Below are 20,907 nucleotides of genomic sequence, written 5' to 3'. Positions count from 1 at the left end.
ACATATCTGTGTGTCCGACACAGGAGAACTTAAATACATATAGAGAGCAAATATTAACAGACGTACAAAGAGAAAGACAGAACACAATAGTAGTAGGGAACTTTAACACATTTTCATAGATAGATAGATCATCCAAACAGAAAAATCAATAAGGAAATACTGGCCTTAAACAACACATTAGACCAGCTTGCCTTAATAAATATATACAGAATAGTCCATCCAAAACCAGCAGAATATACATTCTTTTCAAATGCACATAGAACGTTCTCCAAAATAGATGACATACTAGGCCACAAAACAAGTCTCAATAAATTTAAGAAAACTGAAATCATATTAAGCATTCTTTTCTGATCACAATAATCAGAAATCAATTACAATAAGAAAAATGGGAAAAACACAACCATGTGGAGGCTAAACAACATGCAACTAAACAACCAATGGGTCAATGAAGAAATCAAAGAGGAAATAAATACCTTGACACAAATAAAAAAAGAGACGGCCCAAATAAATAAAATCAGAAATGAAAGAGAAGTTACAACCGACACCACAGAAATACAAAGGATCATAAGAGATTACCATGAAAAATTCTATGCAAACAAATTGGACAACCTAGCAGAAATGGATAAATTCCTAGAAACATATAATCTTCCAAGACTGAATCAGGAAGAAATAGAAAATATGAACAGACTGATTACCAATAATAAAATTGAATCAGTAATCAAAAAACTCCAAACAAACAAAAGTCCAGGGCCAGACAGCTTCATAGCTGAATTCTACCAAACATTTAAAAAAGAGTTAATACTTAGCCTCCTCACACTATTCCAAAAAGCTGAAGAGGAAGAATCACTACCAAATTTGTTCTACAAGGCCAGCATTACCCTGGTACCAAAACCAGACAAAGACACTACAGAAAAAGAATATATCCCTGATGTACACAGATGCAAAAATCTTCATTTGTTACAACTGATGAACCTACATCAACACATCATTACCACCCAGTCCATAGTTTACATTAGGGTTCATTCTTGGTGTTGTATATGCTATGAGTTTTGACAAATGTATAATGACATGTTTCCCCATTATAGTATCATACACAGTGGTTTCACTGCCCTAAAAATCCTCTATGCTCCACTTACTCATCCCGTCCTCCTCCCTAACCCATGGCAACCACTGATCATTTTACTATCTCCATATCGTTTTGCCTTTTCCAGAGTGTCATATAGTTGGAATCATATAGTATATAGCCTTTCCAGATTGGTTTCTTTCATTTAGTTATAGGTATTCAAGGTTGCTCTGCGTCTTTTTCTTTTTTTTTTTTGGGCTGCGCAGCTTGCAGGTTCTTAGCTCCCTAACCAGGGATCGAAACTGGGCCCCCTGCAGTGGAAGTGCGGAGTCCTAACCACTTGACTGCCAGGGAATTCCCTTCTCCATGTATTTTCATGGCTTGATAGCTCATTTCCTTTTAGTGCTGAATAATATGCCTTTGTCTGATGTACCACAGTTTATTTTACCCATTCACCTACTGAAGGACACCTTGGTTGCTTCCAAGTTTTGACAATTATGAATAAAGTTTACTATAAACATCTATGTGCAGGTTTTTATGAGAACATAAGTTTTCAACTCCTTTGGTTAAATACCAAGGAGCAAAATTGCTGGGTTGTATGAGTAGAGTATGTTTAGTTTTGTTAAGAAACCACCAGACTATCTTCCAAAATGGCTGTACCATTTTGCATTCCCACCAATAACGAATGAGAGTTCCTGTTCTACATCTTCACAAGCATTTGCTGTTGTCAGGGTTCTGGATTTTAGCCTTTCTGATAGGTGTGTAGTGGTAACTTGTTTTAATTTGCATTTCCCTGATGACATATGACATGGAGCATATTTTCATGTTTATTTGCCATCTGTCTACCTTTGCTGGTGAGATGTCTGTTAAGGTCTTTGGCCCATTTTTTAATGCAGTTGTTGTTTTCTTAGTATTGAGTCTTAAGAGTTTTTTATATATTTTGGATAACAGCCCTTTATCAGATGTGATTGCCTTCTTTTTTAGGCTGAATAATATTCCTTTGTATGTATATACCAAATTTTCTTTATCCATTCATCTGTCAATGAATATTTAGGTTGCTTCTTGGCCATTGTGACTAACACTGCAACGAACATAGGTGTACAAATATCTTTTCAAGATCCTGTTTTCAATTCTGTGGTATTTACACCTGGAAGTAGGACTGTTGAATCATATGGTAATTCTATTTTTAACTTTTTGAGGAAGCTCCATACTGTTTTCCATAGCAACTGCACTATTTTATATTCCTACCAACTGTGCAAAGTTGTGCAACTGCACTATTTTATATTCCTACCAACTGTGCAAACTCCACATCCCCATCAACACCTGCTATTTTGGTATTTTTGATAGTGGTCATCCTCAGAGTATAAGGTGATATCTCATTGTGGTTTTGAATTGTTTTTCCCTGGTCATTAATGATATTAAGCATCTTTTCATATGTCTGTTGGCCGTTTATATGTTTTTTGAAGAAATGTCTATTCAAGTCCTTCGCCCGTTTATTAATCAGATTACTTGTTTTTTGTTGAGTTGTAGTTCTTTATATATTCTGAATATTAACCCCTTATCTGATACATGGTTTGCAAATATTTTCAGTAGGCTGCCTTTTCACTCTGTTGATTGCCTCCCTTGCTGCGCAGAACATTGAAGGGTTTTGAGCAGAGGTGTGATATAATCTGAACAGCCTTTTTAAAAGATCATTCTGACTGCTGAGTGAAAAATGGCTATAGGGAAACGAAAAGGAAAGCAGGAAGATGAATTAGAAGAGAATGATGGATTTGACTAGGTTGCTGGTAATGGAGATAAAGCAGAAAGATTTGGATGTAGAAAGGACTTGTTTAAAAGGAATCAAGGATGATGTCTAGATTTTTGGCTTGAGAAACTAGGGAGACAGTGTTCTTAGTGTCATTAACTGAGAGGATGAAGGAGAACAAAGGAAACAGATATGGCATGCCTAAGGTTGTGTCTTTGATTCTCTTCTCTTTCTTCACTTATGCCCTTGGTGTCTCATGCAGCCCCATGGGGTTTAAATATTATCTACCGGCTAACAACTCTCAAATTTCTATGTCCAACCTACACCTCTTTCCCAGAATCCAGACTTGTCCATCCAATTGCCTATTCAATATCTCTACTTGGATATCACAAACCTAACATATTCTCATCTTCCCTAAACCAGTCTCTCCCATGATGGTCAATGGCACTAGAAGAATTTAGTTGCTCAGGCCCAAAGCTCTGGAGTCATATCCCACATCTAAAGCACCAGGAAATCGTGCTAGTTCTAACTTCAAAATATATCCAGAATCCCAAGATTTCTCCTCACCTCTACTGCTGCTGCCCTGATACAAGCCACAATTGTTTCTCCACCTGGATTTCTGCAATCACTCTTAATAGGTCTCCCTGTCCCTGCCCTAGCCGTTCTATGTTCTTTTCTCAACAGAAATGCCAAAGAAATTCTGCTAAAATGTAAGTCGGATGTTATTCCCCTATACAATGACTCTATCCACCACCACTGCCCTTCCCTCTCTAACCTCCTTTTATACTCTCCCCATCACTGGCTGTGCACCAGCCACACTGGCCTCCCCGCTGTTCACCGGATACACTAGGTACCTCCTGACTTTGGGTCTTTGTTCTAGCTGTTTCCTTTGCCTGGTATGCTCTTCCCCCAGATATCGCTACTTGACTAACTCCTTCCCCTCACCTTCAGCTCTTTGCTCCAATTTCAACTTGACAATTAGGCTCACCTTGATTTCCCCACTTAAAGTTGCTACTTACTTCTCCCCATCGCTGTCCCCAAGCCCATCTCACCAGCACTCTCACCCTTTTCTACTTTTTCTTTTTTTTCTACAGTACCTAACAATTTACCTATTATGTTTCTTATTTACTGCCTGTTCCTCCTTGCTAGATTATAAGCAACACAAGGGTAGAATATTTGTTATGCTTATTGATGGATATTCCAAGCACAAGAACAGTACCAGGCACATCGTATTCCTTCAGTAAATATTTGTTGAAGGAATGAAAGTAAGTAGGCTGGATCAGTGGGAAGTTAAGACTTCTGTTTCGAATGCATTAAATTTGAGATTCCCATTGACCATCCATGTGGAGATGTCAAATAGACTTTGTCTTTGTAAAATATATGTGCAGGTTTACCACTACCACAAGCCCAGTAACTCTGTCTTAACCTTTTTCCTTAGAAGGCAAGCTATCCATCTTTTGGTTTTCTCTTATCTTCCAGCATCTTGGCACTTACTTTGGGTCTGGAAGAAAAATGGTGAGATGCTGATTTTCACATCCCTACCAGTCATATTTAGTCATTAAGTGACGTAAGTCACCTTCAGTCATTGTTGACCTCTGATCATCTTTGGTAACTCTGACTCACATGTACACATGTGAACATACATATGTTATTCATTGTATATCATATTTATTAATCTCCAGTATTTACTACTGTATTGGTCACAGTACAATGGTCATTGTAAATCATTAAACTAAGATTATAGGGATTTATAAATAGGAGACATATTTCCATTCAGAGTTTAGAGTCTTGGTAAGGAAAAGAAACACAGAACACATACAAATAATTTCAGAGCAATACAAATGTGAACTAATCTATTTTTCTTTTTTTTTTGAACTAATCTATTTTTCTGCATATATAAAACTTAATAGAAAAAAATCTTCCCATCTAAGGAAAAAAAAACTTAATAGCTGAATTAAATTGCAAACACAGTCAACTCACGCTTTAATTATGCCAGAATGCAGTGAAGTAGACTACTTATAATACTATAATCACCAGGCTTGAGTCCTAGCCTTCTTTTGTCTACCCCTTAATTGTCTTACTTCAGCAGTAATTTAAGAAATACTAGCTAACAGCAACAAGAAGACAAAACTTAGTCATATTTTAGAGTGTTATCTAATCATCTTTTTAGATGTAACTTTAATAGGACTGTAACTAGCCAGCTCCAATCAATAACACATACAAACATATGCCCAGGGTAAGGGGCAGGGAGGAAGGACAGAAGTCTTTTAAAAATAAGACCTAATTCTCAGAGAAGAAACTACATTCAGTGGCCTCTGGTCCTACAGATCACGTTTTATATAAATAGTGATTTTGTAACATATAACTTACAAACAATCTAAAACTAAAGGTCTGGGCTTCCCTGGTGGCACAGTGGTTGAGAGTCCGCCTGCCAATGCAGGGGACACGGGTTCGTGCCCTGGTCTGGGAAGATCCCACATGCCGCGGAGTGGCTGGGTCCGTGAGCCATGGCCGCTGAGCCTGCGTGTCTGGTACCTGTGCTCCGCAACGGGAGAGGCCACAACAGTGAGAGGCCCGCGTACCGCAAAAAAAAAAAAAAAATTACTTTAAAAAATCATCTAAAAAACTGGAAACAAATGGGATATTAACTGAGTTATGAATAATTTAAGATTTTTTTCAAGATGCCACAAATAGGCATTATTTGCCATCTGTATTAAACTTCACATTATTTTTCCAATACTAAATGTCAAAGACTGTATAATAAGTAATCTTAGCTAAGTAGCTGGTCCAGATCCATTGTCTTGATTTTTTCCTTAAAAGAAAACCTACTTATGCAAAGCTAGAGCTAGAGTTCACTGTCACAGAGAACACTGATCTGCAGATAGGCCTGACATTTCTGACAGCTGCAACTACTACCAGATTCAGTTAATACATTTGTTTATTTTTTTAAGCTGATATGTTATGTGGCTCAACATAGACTAAAGGATAAAATGTCTGATTTCAGAACATTATCCAGTCAAAGAAAATTTTAATTTTGGGAATGAAACATTCACCATAGGCATATCTCAAAGCAATAAAGCACTTTATTAACAGTATAAAGGATCTGCTATTTATCCTACTCATTAACAATCATAAATAATCAAGCCTCTAAAATCCATTAGTCTCTTACTGGGCTATCTAAACCAATGACCTTCAAACTTTTTTATTCATAGGAAAATAATCTTGAAAAATTATGCAACATTTCACGCATTTTAAAGTTGGTACCTAAAAGTTTTGATTTTAAATTAAAATAGTAACAACGTAATTTCTTGCATAATGTAAATTTTTATTTTTTAAATAAAGCCTTTACATTGTTATTTTAGGTGGATTCAAATAAATAAAAATACTACAGAGATTTGACTCCTAGAATCATCTTTTAAAACTTGCATGAACACTCTTCTTCAACAGGAGGAATTTTATAGCTTTCTTTTGTAAAAGAAACTTGAACTTTTATTTCCATTCCACTTGCTCCACAGATTGTTATTCAAATGGGACATACTTTTTTTTTTAATAGATCTTTATTGGAGTATAATTGCTTTGCAATACTGTGTTAGTTTCTGTAGCACAACAATGCGAATCAGCCATATGAATACACACGTGTCCCCATATCCCCTCCCTCTTGAGCCTCCCTCCCATCCTCCCTATCCCACCCCTCTAGGTCATTGCAAAGCACCAAGCCCATCTCCCTGTGCTATGCTGCTGCTTCAAGTGGGATATACTTTTATGCTTGAAAGTCCTTCATGGATCATCCTATAATACTTCAATCTATAATAATACGTATGTATGCATATTTAAATTTCTCTTAATTTCCAATGACATTAATGCCCTATTAAATTTTTGTCTTCTAGATTGAATTATTGGGACTTCCCTGGCAGTCCAGGGGTTAAGACTTCGCCTTCCAATGCAGGGGATATACCTGGTCGGGGAGCTAACTAAGATCTCACATGCCCCAAGGCCAAAAAACCAAAACAAAACAGAATCAATACTGTAACAAGTTCAATACAGACTTTAAAAATTGTCCACATCAAAAAATATCTTTATAGACTGAAGTAGGACAATAACTACTGGTATACAATTTATCAGTAAAGGCATAGTTTTATTATCAATTTCAATAAATAATAAACCTAACAGGTTATAATTACTGAAAATATATCTTTTCATGAGACGTTTCAGTGATGCTTTTATGATACCATTAAAGTAATCACCAAACTGTCCCTTTTGTTTTTGGTGCACTTAGTAAAACTCTGAGTTAACATATCATAGTGTGATTCAGATGGATAGAAAAAAATAGGCCTATCTTCAGTCAAGTGGAAGAAGAGGATATGAGACTGAACCTCAGCAGCCAGTATCTTTCTCAGGCATGGAAGATCTGGAAATTTATTTCCTTAAAGTTATCCAAACTAACTGGTCTCTTCTTCCTCCCCATACACACCGAGCTTGAAAACCACTGTTTTAGACTATTTCCTCTACTCCCAAGGGAAACTGGCAAAGAAAGACGAAAGGTATATATTTTGGTTTTAAGCCTACCTACCAATCTACTATACTCAGAAAATATTGAATGCAATGTATTGTGAAAGCTATGATGCTTTCATTCCTTTACCAATATTAAAGAATAAGACTAAAAGTGTAATCACTAGGAATCTGTCCAGCACTACAACAAATTGTGATCAATACTAATTGTTATGGGTGGCTAAATCTTCTGATCAAAGAATCTATTCATACCCATTCAACTCCTTCAATCCATGTGTCTCACAAGTCATCTTCGTATGCTTGAAGATACTCAATTCATCTTTATCATGGAACCAATCCCTATTACTGTTTTCACTAGAGAGATCTAGCTTTAAGGAGGTGGAGGGTATTTAAATAAATTCAACCATTCATTCAAAGATGGTGCACTAACAACCCACTCTTATGCCTCATGCAGAAAGCCAATGGAAAAAAAATATAACCAATGCTACAATGTTAAGACTTGAACATAGCAAGTTTTTCTTTTTTTAACTTGCCTCAGTAGGTCAACTATAAAGTATCAAACTGTATGACACAAGAACCCCATAAACCTTTTACAGAAAAAAAAAATGCAATGTATTTTTTTTTCATTAGGAAAAGCATTTTCGCATGCAGGAATACAGACAGGCAATTTCTATTCTATATTTAAATTTGGAGCTTACTGTTATTTCTTTAATAAAACTACTTCAAGCTGGGACGAAGTGAGAGAGTGGCACTGACATATATACACTCCCAAACGTAAAATAGACAGCTAGTGGGAAGCAGCCGCATAGCACAGGGAGATCAGCTCAGTGCTCTGTGACCGCCTAGAAGGGTGGGATAGGGAGGGTGGGAGGGAGACACAAGAGGGAGGGGATATGGGGATATATGTATATGTATAGCTGATTCACTTTGTCACACAGCAGAAACTAACACACGATTGTAAAGCGATTATACTCCAATAAAGATATTTAAAAAAAAGAATGTGGTGGAATAAAATTAAAAAAAAAAAAAACTACTTCAAGGGATAGTGAAAAGTTCTCACAACTTTGACTTTTGTGAACAATTTATTTATAAATAAGTTATTAAATGATAATTTTGTACTCCTTGAGATATTTTTAAAAGCTAATGAGTATGACGGTCATAAAAATTTTTAAGTGGAAGATCTGCATTAAATGAATGGAAAAAACAGAGATTGCCCTTGAAAGAATTTTTCCCATATTCCTGGTCTTTAAATTCAAGTTTGCTTTCACCAAATCTTAATTGAACTTGGTCTTCATATTCTGAACAACTTATCTTATGAAAATCTATTTCCTTCACCACTCCCACTGAATATATATTTGCTAATGATATGATTCTACAAAGTTAAGCTACATTACACAGTCCTGTATCTGCTTTCAGTTTTGTCTAACTTGGTCAACACTCTCTCTCACGCAGGTCTTTGAACTGTATTTTCCTTTGGTTTTTTTTTTGTTGTTGTTTTTAAGTACTTTTTTATTTTCTACCCCCTGAATTTAAAAAAAAAAAAAAAAAAAGCACATCTAATTTTTAGACTTTGGATCTGAAGATTTAGGGGCCATATTCTAAAACAGTGTTTGGTTCTCAACCTTGATGAAAGTCTACTATTACATTACAAAATATACAAGCACACTGCTCCTAAAGGTTAGATTTTTATATGAGGCTATACTTCAGTTTACTAAAACAGACAAACTTATGACTCAAGCAGAAGAAAAAATTCTGCTTGAGTATCATTTTAAGTTTTTGCTTTCCTTTTAAATGAGGTAGTACTCAGATAAAAGAGAGAGAGAAAGGAAGAAAGATCCAAGTAGCTCCTTAATGTACAAGATCAGATAAAACCAAAAGCCCTTTATTAATGCACATTTGATTATCAATAGTATTCTTAAAATATGAACAGGCTGAGAATATCTAAACTGTTGTCATGCCTTAAAGAAAACATCCCAGTACAAAATGCCAGAAGTACATTCACTTTGGAGATGAAAAAGCACCCATCTGTTCATATATATATATATATATATATATATATATATATATACTTTTTTCCCCCTAGTTGAATTTCTGGCTCCAAGCAATTAAATGATGCTAGGAAACAATATCAATTCAATTTTCAAAATCAGGCACACTGCCATATGCTTTCCACATATCTCATAATGCCTAAATCTCTTTATAATCTTGACCTCTTTCCCAAGCTCCAGAGCCTATTTCCCAACTGTACATCAAGTATTTATAACTAGTACATCCAGTACCACCTCACCTCCAATTTTCACTCCTCTCACATCTAAAGAGAAAACACACACACACACACAAACACACCCCTTCCAATTAGTTTTTCCCCATTTCCATTATCATTCTTACTTATCCAGGCTCAAAATCTCCAAGTTATATCTTTAATTAAGTCTTTCTTTGCCTTGACACTCTGTTCTACTATCTAACTGACGGTCAATTCTGCAACTCTTCTTGCACAATTTCTTATATATCTCATACTCCCTTTTCATTCCCATGGCATCCCTCTAGATAAAGCCCATATCTCCAAAAAAAGACCTTACTCCAAATAACCGTAAAAACCTCCCTAGTCTCACTTCCTGTAGGACCCTTTCCCTGCCAATACATTTTGTATAAAGATAACTACAAAATGCATAGCACCCCACTGTCCTTATCAAAGAATTCACACTCTAGCAGGAGACGCAAAAAACTAACAACATAAGTAGATAAGCATTACACTGATGTTAAACAAAATATTCTAGGAAGGTAAGAGTGACAGTTACTACAGGGGAGGTTTTCAGAGAAGGTTACAGCTGAACTGGAGAAAAGCATTCCAGACAGAGAATAGCCCAGTATGTGAAGGTTCACATTTTGCAGGAAGGACAAGTCATTCAGTGGTAGGTGAAAAGAAGGAGAGAAGACTAGAAATGTAGGCTTGAGTCAGACTGTGAAAAGTTTAGACTTGCTCCAATTAAAATGTGAAACAAGCAAAGATATAAGAATGCTTTAAGTTTTAGTGTGTTTGCTAGTTTGCTTTTAATATGTAATTTTTAAAACAAAAATTAACACAAGCACTAACAGAACTAGACACATCTACCTTAAGTGTGACCAATGGTAAATCACTTATCATATACACTTTGGATTAGTAAACAGACTCTGCAGGAAAATTAGATATGAGGACAGTATTTTGTACAAGTTCATTAGGTCAGATTGGTTTATGTTATTTAAATCCTCTGTGTCCTTACTGATATTTTTGTCTTCATGATCTAACAATTACTGAGAAAGGCATGTTTAAAATCTCCTACTGTATTTATGGATTTGCCTATTTCTTAATATCAGATATTATATTTCTTCAGTTCTGTACCATCCATTTGATTCTTTTTTATTTTATATAGATTCCAATTTCCTGGTGTCATAAGAATTAAAACATTTAATGACACAGAAAATGCTGCACAAGAATAAGCTTTTCAGCCCATTTTTGGACCAAATCTAACTAATCTTTTATGCTGTTCAAAACAGTTTGGTAATTATTTTCCCCAGGCTCTTTCCTTTCTGTCAGCAATCTACTTAAAGCCAAACATACCTCAGTATTTAAGAGCACATCAGTGCTACTCAGTCTGACCTCCACTTTATGCAGAGAATGGCTGCCCACCATGATCAAAGGAGTTTAAAGTCGCACCAAAAAACCTGAATTAGTTACAGATATGGTATCTGGTCACATTTCATAGCTCTCTTCTCTTTCTAGGTGGTTACTTGCCCTTTTAAAAATTTCTGTAAGTTGAAAGAGGGCAATTCCTAAAAGTTGACTGAAACTATAATTCAGTTTCATTAGGTTTGCTTTGGAATAAACATATTAAACCATCAGATGATTTTTATAATGTCTTCAAAACCATGAAGAAAGAAAATAATAAAGAATGGCAAACAAAAGGCATACAAATCAGCACATTGTGGTTAAAAAAAAAAAATAGAAGAAAGCCTGCCCCGTGAATAAGTTCAGCTTAGGCTCTCACAATAACAGGCTTTAGCAGAGGAGCACGACTGCTCACAGGCCTTATTAGGATAGTCATTCCCTAGATGGATCCTGAGGTTTGAGAGACATGTTGAGAGAAGCAAGGCCACCCACGTAGGCAGCTAGATATGCTGAATCAACCCTGGCAATGAAGGTGAAGGTGGTGGGGACAAAATTACCTCACATCCCCCACTACTAATACACTATCTGATCCCCGAGAGCAGGAATTGTTTCTGTTTTGCTCACACTATACCCCATCACTTAATATAGTGTATGGGATATGGCAGGTGCTCAGTAAATATTTGCTAGGTTAATAAATGATTCCACACCAGTTATTTCTTCTCTAAGGCCTTGATTTCCTATAAAGCAAAAGGGTTGGACTAGATCAATATATTCATTTTCAGCTCTAAACTTCTTTGAGTTAGAATTTTTAAATACATCACATAAATGTCAGTCAAGTTATTCCAGGACATCGGGGTCTGAATATATGCCTAGTCACAAGGTTTCACAACATCTTATCGCAGTCCAGTATAAGACAAACAATGAATTTACCCTGTTGAAACTACTGAAACTTAAAACTTATGTTTCATGGGTGCACATATATGTTGAAACTTATGAAATTGTACACTTTAAATGTGTCCAGTTTATTGTATATCCATTATACCTTGATAAAGCTATTAAAACACACACACAAAAGAAACTACCGAAACTGCTCAATATTGCTAAGGCAGTAAGAGATATAAGCTACCTATTGTAGAAATAAAATATGCCTGACCATCCAGCTAAAACAGGAGAGAAGTAGATGCTCATAAAAACAATAATAATGGCAACAGCAAAATTTAGCTCCTTTAGATGTCTGAAGACTCAGAAAAACCCGTTGCCTGGCTTAACCAAATAATCTTACTATGAAGGAAGCACACTTACTTTTAAAATAGTATAACATATATTTACCTTCCTTAATTATCTGTCAATTAGAAACTACTTTCTAACCTTTTATAACTTTCTCCAAAAATGAAAATTTAATTATTTTTTAGTCCATTATTTTAAATAGTATCTCAAATAATGAAGCAACTTGACTACATCACAAAACCACTAGTTCATGAAATCAGGTTTTATTAAATATACTTGCTAAAAGGAATTCCCTGGTGATCCAGTGGCTAAAACTCTGTGCTTTCACTGCGGACGGCGTAAGTTCAATCCCTGGTCTGGGAACTAAGATCCCACAAAAAAAAAAAAAAAAAAAAAGAAAGAAAAAAAATAGAAATATATTTGCTAAAGATTGAAATGAGATTAAACATTAAAGTACGTCCTTTATCTTTAAAAATTTTTAATGGTTTTCAAACCACCTCTAATTGTTCCGGGCAGAAAGTTTGGCTTCTAAATATTTCAAAGCCCTTTCTAAATAGTTCAAATCACTAGTTATATATAAGAAACACTGGTAGAAACTATACGGGAATAAGAAGACCCTAGAAAGTATCAAGTCCTAAAACTTAGCCCCCAATTTGTGTACACTTGGCTTGACATAAAAAGTCAAAGAGTTATTCAAATATTTATATGAAGGCACATCAAGAGAAACGTCGTAACATACTTTATAATGTGACTAACTGCCAACAACAAGGTAAGGGGAAATCTAAGGCATTCACCGTGGGCAGATTCTAAGAAGAGAAAAAAGTTTATACTGATGACTTTTCCATAGATTGACTTGTTCCCTCTGATTACTCTTAATTAAATTGTCTAAGCCTGGGCATAAAAATGAAAAAGTCATTATTCAAAGGATACCAAAAGTTTAAAAAGAACAACAGCTGTTTTTATAACATTTAAAAGAAAAGGTAAAAAATTCAAGCCTACTTTAACATAAACATAGCATTCCATGAGAAATTGCTGGTGGATATGTAAAGTAGTACAGCCACTGTGTAAAAAGCTAAACACAGAATTACCATATGACCCAGCAATTCCACTCCTGAGTATTTGAAAAGATTTGAAAACAAGGACTCAAGTAGATACTTGTAGATACCAACATTCATAGCAGCATTATTCATAGTAGTCAAAAGGTGGAAACAACGGATGACTGGATAAATGAAACGTAGTATATACATACAATGGAATACTTCTCAGCCATAAAAAGAAATGAAGTTCTGATACTGCTGCAAAATGGATGAACCCTGAAAACGTTATGCTAAGTGAAATGAGCCAGATGTAGAAGGACAAGTATATTAATGCTAGTTATATGAAATATCTAGAATAGGCAAATTCACAGAGATAAAAAGGAGATTAGAAGTTACCAGTGGCTGGGGGTGGGGGTGGGGGCGGTGGGAAATGAGTGGGGAATAGGGAGTTTTTGCTTAATGGTTACAGAATTTCTGTCTTGTATTTTTAAAGTTTTGTAAGTAGACGGGAGTGATACAGACGTACAACATTGTGAATATAATTAATACCACTTAATTCTACATTTATAAATGGTTAAGGGCTTCCCTGGTGGTGCAGTGGTTGAGAGTCCGCCTGCCGATGCAGGGGACGCGGGTTTGTGCCCTGGTCCAGGAAGATCCCACATGCCGCGGAGCGGCTGGGCCCGTGAGCCATGGCCGCTGAGCCTGCACGTCCGGAGCCTGTGCTCCGCAACGGGAGAGGCCACAACAGTGAGAGGCCCGTGTACCGCAAAAAAAAAAAAAAAAAAAGAAAGAAAAAGGTTAAAATGTCAAATTTTATGATATATTTTTTTTCAACCACAATTTTTAAAAAACAGCATTCCACAATCATCCCACATATTAAAATACAAAGGGAAAATGTGTCTTTATGTAAAATGGAGAGAAGTGGTGGTCATCACATCAACCAAGCTGCCCAACTTGGCTACTTGCAGCCTCACTTTATGTGCCTCCTGATGTGATGGATATAATGATCTTGCTGGAAATTTTGACCTGATAATCTTATAAGGAAGAAAGCAGCAAATCTAGAATATGGGACGTTCTGTAGGACAACTGGCCTGGACACTTCAGAAGTTTCACCATCACTGAGAAAAGAGACTGTTGATATGACTGTTCTAGATGGGGGAAACTAAAACAACACAAGAGCCAAATGCAATGCTGGGAGCTTGACTGCATCTGATCTGGAAGAAAAGGAGCTATAAGAGGTATTTGGGGGATAACAGAGGAATTTTGAGTTATGAACAGCATGTGCCATGATAGTACTGAATTAGTGTTGATTTCTCAGTTATAATAATGGTACATGGGTTATACAAGAGAATGTCCTTGTACTTAGAAAACACATACTTGGGAGGTATTTACAGGTGAAGTGTCATAAAATCTGCAACCTACTTTTGGATCATTTGGCAAAAAAGTGTGTGTGTGTGTGTGTGTGTGTGTGTGCGTGCGTGTGCGTGCGTGCGCACGCGTGCATACACATGAGAGGGGTTAGGAGGGAGAACATTTGGGGTAAGATAACAGTTGGTGAATTTAAATGAAGGATATACAGGTGTTCATGTAGTTTTCTTTCAATTTTACTGTGGGGTTGAAATTTTCAAAATTAAAAAAAAAAAAGATTAAAAAAATCAGAATTCAGACTTCCCCAGTGGTCCAGTGGTTAAGACTCTGCATTTCTAATGCAGGGGCACAGGTTTGATCCCTGGTCAGGGAACTAAGATCCCACATGCTGTGCAGCACAGCCAAAAAAAGAAAATCAGAATTCCTCGAAATTTCCTCTTTCCACCAGAGTATACTCAGGAATGCTAAATGAACACGGGGGGAAATATAGCATATTCAGGGCTTTACATACCTTCCACATCATACCAATGCGCACCATTTGTGATTCCATCTTTGAAAGTCTCATCTTCATCTCCAGGACAATGAGGGGCACCAGTTTTCATTATGGGGTGGTTTGAAGCATAGGCTTTTGCCAAGTATTTAAACACTTCATCATCTGAGGTTTTGCTATAGATTCCAGTAGCCTTATGTTCTGGAGAATCATCAAAAGGATAGCTTGCTACCACAGAGCCACCATGCAGATTTCCAGAAAGCACAAACCTTTGAAAACATAACCAAATCACATATCACTTTTTAAAGGGAACAGAAAACATGTATTTTAAAATTCTACATCTTTCATAAATGAACTTAGATATTCCTCTTGACACCTAGAAGACAACTCTATCAGCTGTTAAAACAGACTAACAATAATAAAAAAAAAAGAAAATGGAAAGAAAGTATTATTAATTCAATAAATTTCAAACAGTTTTTACAGTCCAAGTTAACTTCAAATAACTTTAAATAATTTCCCCATCACTGAAAAAAACAGCTGAATAACAGTGTAAATTAATGTTTCAGGAGACGTCTTATTCAGGGAACTGTAAAATCATGTATTAAGTTGAACAATATGAACTTGCCACTATTCAACCATGTCTTGACCTACAAAAATGACAATTTCATAGAGTTCAATCTAATTTTTGTACTTCATATTGTGTTAATTTCATAGAAAGCATGGCTGGCATAAATAAATATTTGTTGAATATATGAGTTAGGTTAATAAGTTTCATGCTTTTTATATTACTTTCCAGAGAGAATTTTTAAGATAGGGAGTCTAATTTAAAACAGGATGTGCTTTGCCTCATTCCATTTTCACAGTACACTAAATTCACATTTTCAGTAGAGAAGCCATAGTTGAGAAAATTCAGGGTGGGGAAAGACCTGAGCTGCTTTCAGATAAAAACAATACAGCACATTGCATCACTGTAAAAGCAGCTCTCTTTCTAGGTGTAAGGTTCCTGGTTGGACCATTAAAAAATAAACTGACATGGAGACAAGGCTGCTTCTATAAAAGAAACATTTTAAACTTTCTGCATTTTTATTGATACTTTTAAGCGAACCCATTTACAATTTGGTCAAATTTATAGATATAGAAATACTGAAGAATGCCTTTTATGGTAAAAGGTAAAGGCAAAAACATGCCGAAGTCCTATTTATACATTTTTCACTCAGGTAACAGTTCAAACGATTACTATGAGTGGAGATTAAACACTTTTCTCTTTGCACTCAAAATTAGATTTTTTGCTTCTGCCTTTTTGTGACTGAAGTAAACAGACCTACAGTAATTCTAAAGGGGGTTGATTTATAACATTTCTTTCTATATGTTTGAAAGAAAATTAAGTCTACGATATGTTTAATTTGAAAGGTTAAGTATGATCAGTACCTCCCAGAGGAGGTCAAACAATGAAAATTACTTGTTACACAGAATCTATTCATCAGAAGACAGAATTTAGCTGATAAAGACAGTGATTAAACACCAGAATAGACTATGAAAGAAGACTAGTTTTATATAATTAAAATTAGCACAGTTCTAGATACCAGAGGGGAATGCCATTTGGTATAGTGGCAATAGCACAGGCTTTAAAACCAGGCAAATATGGGTAAGAACATTTGGTTTTGCAGACATGTCACTCACCAGTAACATGATCAGGAGAAGTTGCTGCCTCTAAATCCACTGAACCCCAGTTTCTCTCTCATCTGTAAAATGGGGATTAATGCTACCTGCCTCCCAGGGTTGTTACAAGAATTAAATAAGATAATACATGTACAATTATCTTCCAGCACAATGACTGCTTTATAGCCCCTGCTCAACAAATGCTCATTCCTTTGGAGACCTCTAGCATCCTGCTTAGGGAATCACTGCTTACAGACTATAATTCTACTCACCAGTTCCAATGCTACAATGTTACAGAAACAAAAACTAAGCATCTATTCTAACTCCAATTTACCCATCCCTCCTCCATAGCAAGTTATTAACAATTGACTTTTTGGTTTCTATGCCTAAAATAATTTAAGTACTTCCCCACCACCACCCCACACTGACTTTGGGAAAGTTACAAGAAGGCTGGCCCAGGTTCAGACAATCAACTGAGCAACAAATTTTCTTGAGTGTCAACTATAAGCCAAATGTTCTGTAGGCACTAAGGAATATATTAGTGAAGAAGCAAATACAAAAATGCCCTCATGGCATTCATAGTCTAGTGGGAAAAAAATAAAAAGGGTAACTGAATATTTTAAATAAGTGAAGCATATTACTTTATATGTGTTCAATTAAAATTTTAAATTCCAAGATTCTCTATTAAATGCTGTTTTTCACTTCGACATTTCTTCTAACACTTCTCAGAAATACTGTTAAAATGGCCTAACCAAATACTTTTAGAACAATGAAATATTTGCAATCTACTTGAGTGATAAAATTAAATTATTAGATTTTCCTTACTCTACTCACATAGTTTTAAAAGCACCAATGCCACTCTGGTAAGGGCGATTTCAAAAGAAAGTGATATCTATTATAGTGGTTGTAAGATTATTTCTTTTAGTCTTTGTCAAACCAACTTTGTATATCGATCCAATTTTATCTGAAGGGTATTTTATGGTTTCCAATCAAATCAATTCTCTTAAGTGTTTCTCACACTTGACTTCAATATTATATATCATTCCTTGCGTAAGATTTAAAGTAACTGGTAAATATATCATAAAAATTATAAACAAGAGTCTGTAGATATTAAAAAGTCAATCTCCAAGTTAACTTTATTATGGTCCCCAGATAACCCTGTAAATAACTTTAAAAAATTAAGAAAACTTGATGTCTGATAAACTAAATTCTAAAGGTTTCAGGAAATTGTAGCTATACACCTACCCCAACAATATGATAATGCTTTTCACAAACATACCCCAAAAATCATTTATATGCTAATCTCCTATTAAAGTCTAAGCAGGTATATTTAATTAAAGAACCGTGCCAAAAATATGAGGGTGAAGTAAACTATAAAATCTTTATTTTAATGATGGAGTTAAAATCTTGTATATTTTCTTGAGCAGATGAGTCAATTATCAGTAGTACAAAATCATGGATTGGATGAAGTATAAAGTGAAACAAAGAAAATAAACTCCACTTTCCCAAGCAGGAGGAAATGAGTCTTAAATTGTTACGCATCCAAAACAACAACAAAAATCTATTTCTAATACAGCTGGGTGAATAGGATATCAAGAAATTATTCAAATGATTTATTTCATGAAATACATTGAAAAAGGTAATTTCTCTGTACAGACGGATGTCTGTGGTTTTAGAATTTCCTATCCATAAAGCTGTCTCTATATATTTAGGAATCAATCTCAAATCGTGTATATGCTTGTTTTTTTTACTTTATTCACATATCAATGTCCCTTGTTACTGATTAATCATTAAATAATATGCATCTTGAGTTATTTATGATTGAGGATGGAAGGATGTACTTTTCACCCTATATACTCACCTACTTTCCCTTCTGATTAGAGTTACATTTGAAAAGAGGGTGGATATGATTAGGGTAGTCCATAGCCACAAAATAGAGCCACTTTCTTTGTAATACCAACTGACACAGATGAGCTTTTAAAATCTTCACAAGCTCCTATCATTGAACTAGTCAGCCCAGACCATAACTTTAATCATTAAATACTGGTGATATGAAAGAGTTATCCAAAGAGCACATTTTTGGTCCTAGATTTAAAATTTAAAGCTTTCAGTATAGTCTCAAGGTGACTTGCACCAAGACAAAGCTCATTTTTATTTCTGGTCACAGCAGAAGTAATACTGAATACAAAAATCTACTCACAGAATTTACATCGCTGCAAAGGTCATGATGGGGCTTTTTAAACGTGTCCTTTTAGCAATGCAAACAGTGAATTTGATATATCATCTCAGAAAAGCCCTGGCCATCACAGCTTCTGACAATAAGCTGTATGTTAAAGTCACACTTCTTATGTAAATGTTCAGAGGTCCTGACACCATTATCTTTATTTTTAAATTTTATTTAAATTTATTTATTTATTTATTTATTTATTTATTTATTTTTGGCTGCGTTGGGTCTTCATTGTTACACTTGGGCTTTCTCTAGTTGCGGCGAGCTGGGACTACTCTTCGTTGCAGTGCACGGGCTTCTCATTGCAGTGGCTTCTCTTGTGGCGGAGCCCTGGCTCTAGGCACGTGTGCTTCAGAAGTTGTGGCACGCAGGCTCAGGAGTCGTGGCTTGTGGGCTTAGTTGCTTTGCGACATCTGGGACTTCCCGGACCAGGGCTCCAACCTGTGTCCCCTGCATTTGCAGGCAGATTCTTAACCACTGCGCCATCAGGGAAGCCCCGACACCACTATCTTTAAAGGAAAAATCTTCCCAGAAAGCATGCGAAATTAATACCTACAAGGGATCTCAGAAGTAGAGTGAAAGGTAGGAGATTAAAAAGAATCTAGAATTGTCATAATGGCCATGAATTTTTCAAGGTCTGTTATATATGCTGAACCTTGTAGAAGAGATGATTCCAAGTCCTACAGGGAAACTTCTTTGTTCATTATTGCTTGTATCTTATCTGTCACTCAGGTATCTTCTTCAAATCAGGATGGAAAGATTAATTGCTTCACAAGCCTTATGAAGACACAAAAATGGGGATATGCTGGCAAAGCCGATGCCTGACAAAAGGAAGAGGTGCATGGTCACTTCAGATATTATTCCATCTGGAATAAGTTCCTTCTTCCTTTATTCCTCTCTTCCACCTTTTTGCTGAAAATCCTACCCATCTCTCAGGACTCAGTTCAAGTTCTACCTTCTCCACAGAGATGACCCATATTATTGTAGCCCACACACATTTTGCCAGTAGGAACAATTCCTGTAAGGTTTAACTGGGTACATAAACACACCATATATATATTTATAATATTTTCTTGTTATACACCAATTTCTTCAGGTCCTCATGCTTCCTTTAAGTTTTTAAATCTCACAGAGCGGTTACTAACACTTAAGGTGTCTATTAAGTGTGACAATTAGCCATTTGGCCCTGGCCCACTAATAACGTGCACAAGTGGCAGCAGAAACCCTTCAGAGTCTGAAATGAAGCTGCTTACAGATGAAGGTTCCAGACCTGTACAAGTTCTCCAGCCAGCCATACCTATATGCTCCACAGCTGAGTCAGAGGTAGACTGGAAGTGAATCAGTTTCTGTTAAATAACCAAGAAGACGACCCCAGGAGTGTCATCTGTCATATCTAGGCTACAGACTCCCTCCATGCCTGTTAAAGAGCACTGACTAAATGCGTGAGTTGAAGTCCCAGCTACAGAACAGGGATGTTAATGCTGTCTGTCTCATCAGGTTGTGGCCAACATAAACTGAGATCATGCAGTCCACGGAAAGGGCTTAGCACAGTGCCTGTAGTAATAAGATAATCGCAGTCTTGTCAGTTTATGTATAAAATAAGTGAGCTGACCTAGGTCATCCTTAATGTCTCTTCTGTCGCTCATATTCTACGATCCTGTGAGAACAGGGGCCAGAATGCTAGAAGAGTCTCCCCTCCAGCCAAACAGCGCTCTCTGCATCCTTTGAACAAATGACAGCCTCTAGGCAGCGCTTCTCGGACAATTAGCCGGACAGGAGGCTAAGCGGCCTGGGCCCTGTCCCCGTTACGGGGTGTCGCTCTCCGCCCTCACTACCCCCGTCGCTTAGGCCTGAGAGCACCGTTTGAGCGCTTACTGAGTGCCAGACCCAGCCTCTGCTCTGGAGGCTCACTTGGATGGGGAGGGGGCGGG

At 36.3% G+C, this 20,907-nt stretch overlaps 1 protein-coding gene across 1 annotated transcript in view; it reads right to left on the bottom strand.

The window, feature by feature from the left end:
• CPD (carboxypeptidase D) overlaps positions 1 to 20,907 on the bottom strand; it is a gene marked incomplete at its 3' end in the record, with an annotated part of 55,934 nt that overhangs the window by 34,195 nt on the left and 832 nt on the right. Inside the window, exon 2 of the mRNA XM_007452468.1 lies at positions 15,112 to 15,359. Coding sequence (XP_007452530.1) covers positions 15,112 to 15,359 — 248 coding nt within the window. The remainder of the gene's footprint in view (positions 1 to 15,111; positions 15,360 to 20,907) is intronic.

This window comes from Lipotes vexillifer, unplaced genomic scaffold, assembly GCF_000442215.2.
Source record: "Lipotes vexillifer unplaced genomic scaffold, Lipotes_vexillifer_v1.1 scaffold216, whole genome shotgun sequence".
In the NCBI taxonomy this organism is placed as follows: domain Eukaryota; kingdom Metazoa; phylum Chordata; class Mammalia; order Artiodactyla; family Lipotidae; genus Lipotes; species Lipotes vexillifer.
Note: the sequence above shows the minus strand (reverse complement) of the source record. Positions and strands in the feature narration are given on the sequence as shown.